The sequence below is a fragment of the Verticillium alfalfae genome, genomic scaffold (assembly GCF_000150825.1).
Source record: "Verticillium alfalfae VaMs.102 supercont1.2 genomic scaffold, whole genome shotgun sequence".
Lineage (NCBI taxonomy): Eukaryota > Fungi > Ascomycota > Sordariomycetes > Glomerellales > Plectosphaerellaceae > Verticillium > Verticillium alfalfae.
In genome coordinates this window covers 1,702,845-1,704,716 of record NW_003315037.1, presented here as the reverse complement: position 1 = coordinate 1,704,716, position 1,872 = coordinate 1,702,845, and the positions used below count along the sequence as shown (strand labels likewise).

Genomic DNA, 1,872 nt, shown 5'->3' with positions numbered 1-1,872 from the left:
CCACTGTCTCGTATTGATGCTCTTTCGGGCCACGGATTGATGTAGGAAATCATGACTTCGTTGAATCGTTCATTAGTAGCCCGCCTGTCCTGGCATCTTGCCGAGTGAATGACCTTGACTTGCCAGAGGCAGGTGGTTGTGGCAAAATATCTTCTTCTGTCCGTTGACGTGCGTAGCGTTTTTCTTCGAGGCATCAATGTATTTTGCTGGGTCATCGTAGCTGTCGTATTGGCAGCATTCGATGTTCTTGAACCAGCGGTAGCCTGCGATGTCTGCGATACTTGCTCGTTTAGCCGGATCAGGGTTCAGCATTGACAACAGCAAGCGTCGCAGAGCGGGTGGGTTGATGCAGAGATCAAAGGCCTCAAAGAAGGGGTAGTCCCTGTCGCTAAGAACAGCGTCGGGTTCGGGGTGCTTCGCATTCCACTTGTCCCAGCCCTTGCAGAAGCTGTCGTAGAGGGGTGCAGCGCCACGCTCGGCTCTGGTCCAAATGTTTCCACAAAGGTGAGATAAATCATAATGATGGCTGTGCCCCAGACATCCATGCCCCGAGGGTCGTAGGATTGCTTTTTCTGCAAAACCTCGGGAGCAATGTACGGCTCGCTGCCGCAGATGCCTGGAGAGCACATACGTACGTCAGACATGTTCTGGCCGCATTGCCCGCCGGCTTCGCGAAGACCTGGGTGGGTTCCAGAGAAGACCTCCGAAACGCCAAAGTCTGTGATCTTCACCTTGCTTCCGTTCATGATGAGCAAGTTCTCAAGCTTGATATCGCGGTGAGCGATACCATTGCTGTGGAGGTAGTTGACGCCCTGCACTGTCTGCTTCCAAAGACAGAGACGATCTGTCGCGCGTGCAGGGTCCTTGAGATGACCCTTGGCGATGAGCTGGTACATGTCGCCGTCTGCACAGTGCTCCATCACATGGTTCCAACGACCATGATCGGTGCAAAGCTGAATGGTTTCGACAATGTTCGGGTGATGCAGGCTCTTGGCGATGCTGTATTCCGACTTGACCTTCTTTTCGTACTCCTCAGTGGTGTCTGACTTACTCTTGCCGCGAAATTCCTTGACAGCATACAGCTCACCAGGGAAGCCCTTGCGACACATCAGAGTCACTTTGGAGGTTGCCTCCTTGCCGAGATGCTTTCCGTGACGGCCAAGGAGCTTGTTCTGGTACTCGTACTCGGAGAGCAGATCGGCTGTCTCGACGTGGAAGTCGTCCGGCAGGCTGATGCTCAGGCGTCGGGATTTGACTCCGGTACCGGCATCAGGCATCATGGCCCATGGCGATCGCTCAATGTGGGGGGGATGGCAGACTTCGTCGGGCACAATGGCGGGCTTGCTGTGCCTGTCGAAGCTGCGACGACGTGCTCCGAGGCCGAGAGCTGCCTTCTTGGAGTGCTTCTCTCGGGCGGTACCGTTGGCGTGCGCAAAGCCAATCGCACGCCCGCGCAGGGAGAATCCGGTGGAGGCGCGGTTCTTCTTGAAATCGTTCGATGACGGCATGGTGTCTGTCTGGGTCTTACTAGTGTTCACCATTTCCAGAGTCGAACCCGGCGACGGTGGGCTGTTTGAGCGAGTTGTTGTGTGTGATTGATTCATTGAATATGTCCTCCGGGCCGCGGTAAATCTGCTTGACTCGTTGACGGTGGTGTCAGATGGCCCTTCAAAGTTGGGCATGTTAAAGCCCTTGGCCTCCTTCATGTCAGGTTTCGGTCCTGTAGTGTTGGAATTGGACCGCTTGAAAAGGTTCGACATGCTGCGTTTAAAGCTACTTGTGGAGTCAACAGTGGGTCGTCGAGACAGAGAGGTGGCGACCACATCGTGATCAGCAACGGGTCTGTTTTGTCGGGGACCCTCGGTTGTCGCA

At 54.9% G+C, this 1,872-nt stretch overlaps 1 protein-coding gene across 1 annotated transcript; it reads right to left on the bottom strand.

Annotated features, from left to right (window-relative positions):
• Positions 1–6: 6 nt before the first annotated feature.
• VDBG_01976 (serine/threonine-protein kinase ppk24) lies at positions 7–1,541 on the bottom strand (the record flags this gene model as incomplete). The annotated part of the gene is made up of 1 exon (XM_003007742.1): positions 7–1,541. The coding sequence occupies one exon, from the start codon at positions 1,539–1,541 to the stop codon at positions 306–308; it is 1,236 nt and encodes a 411-aa protein (XP_003007788.1).
• Positions 1,542–1,872: the final 331 nt, after the last annotated feature.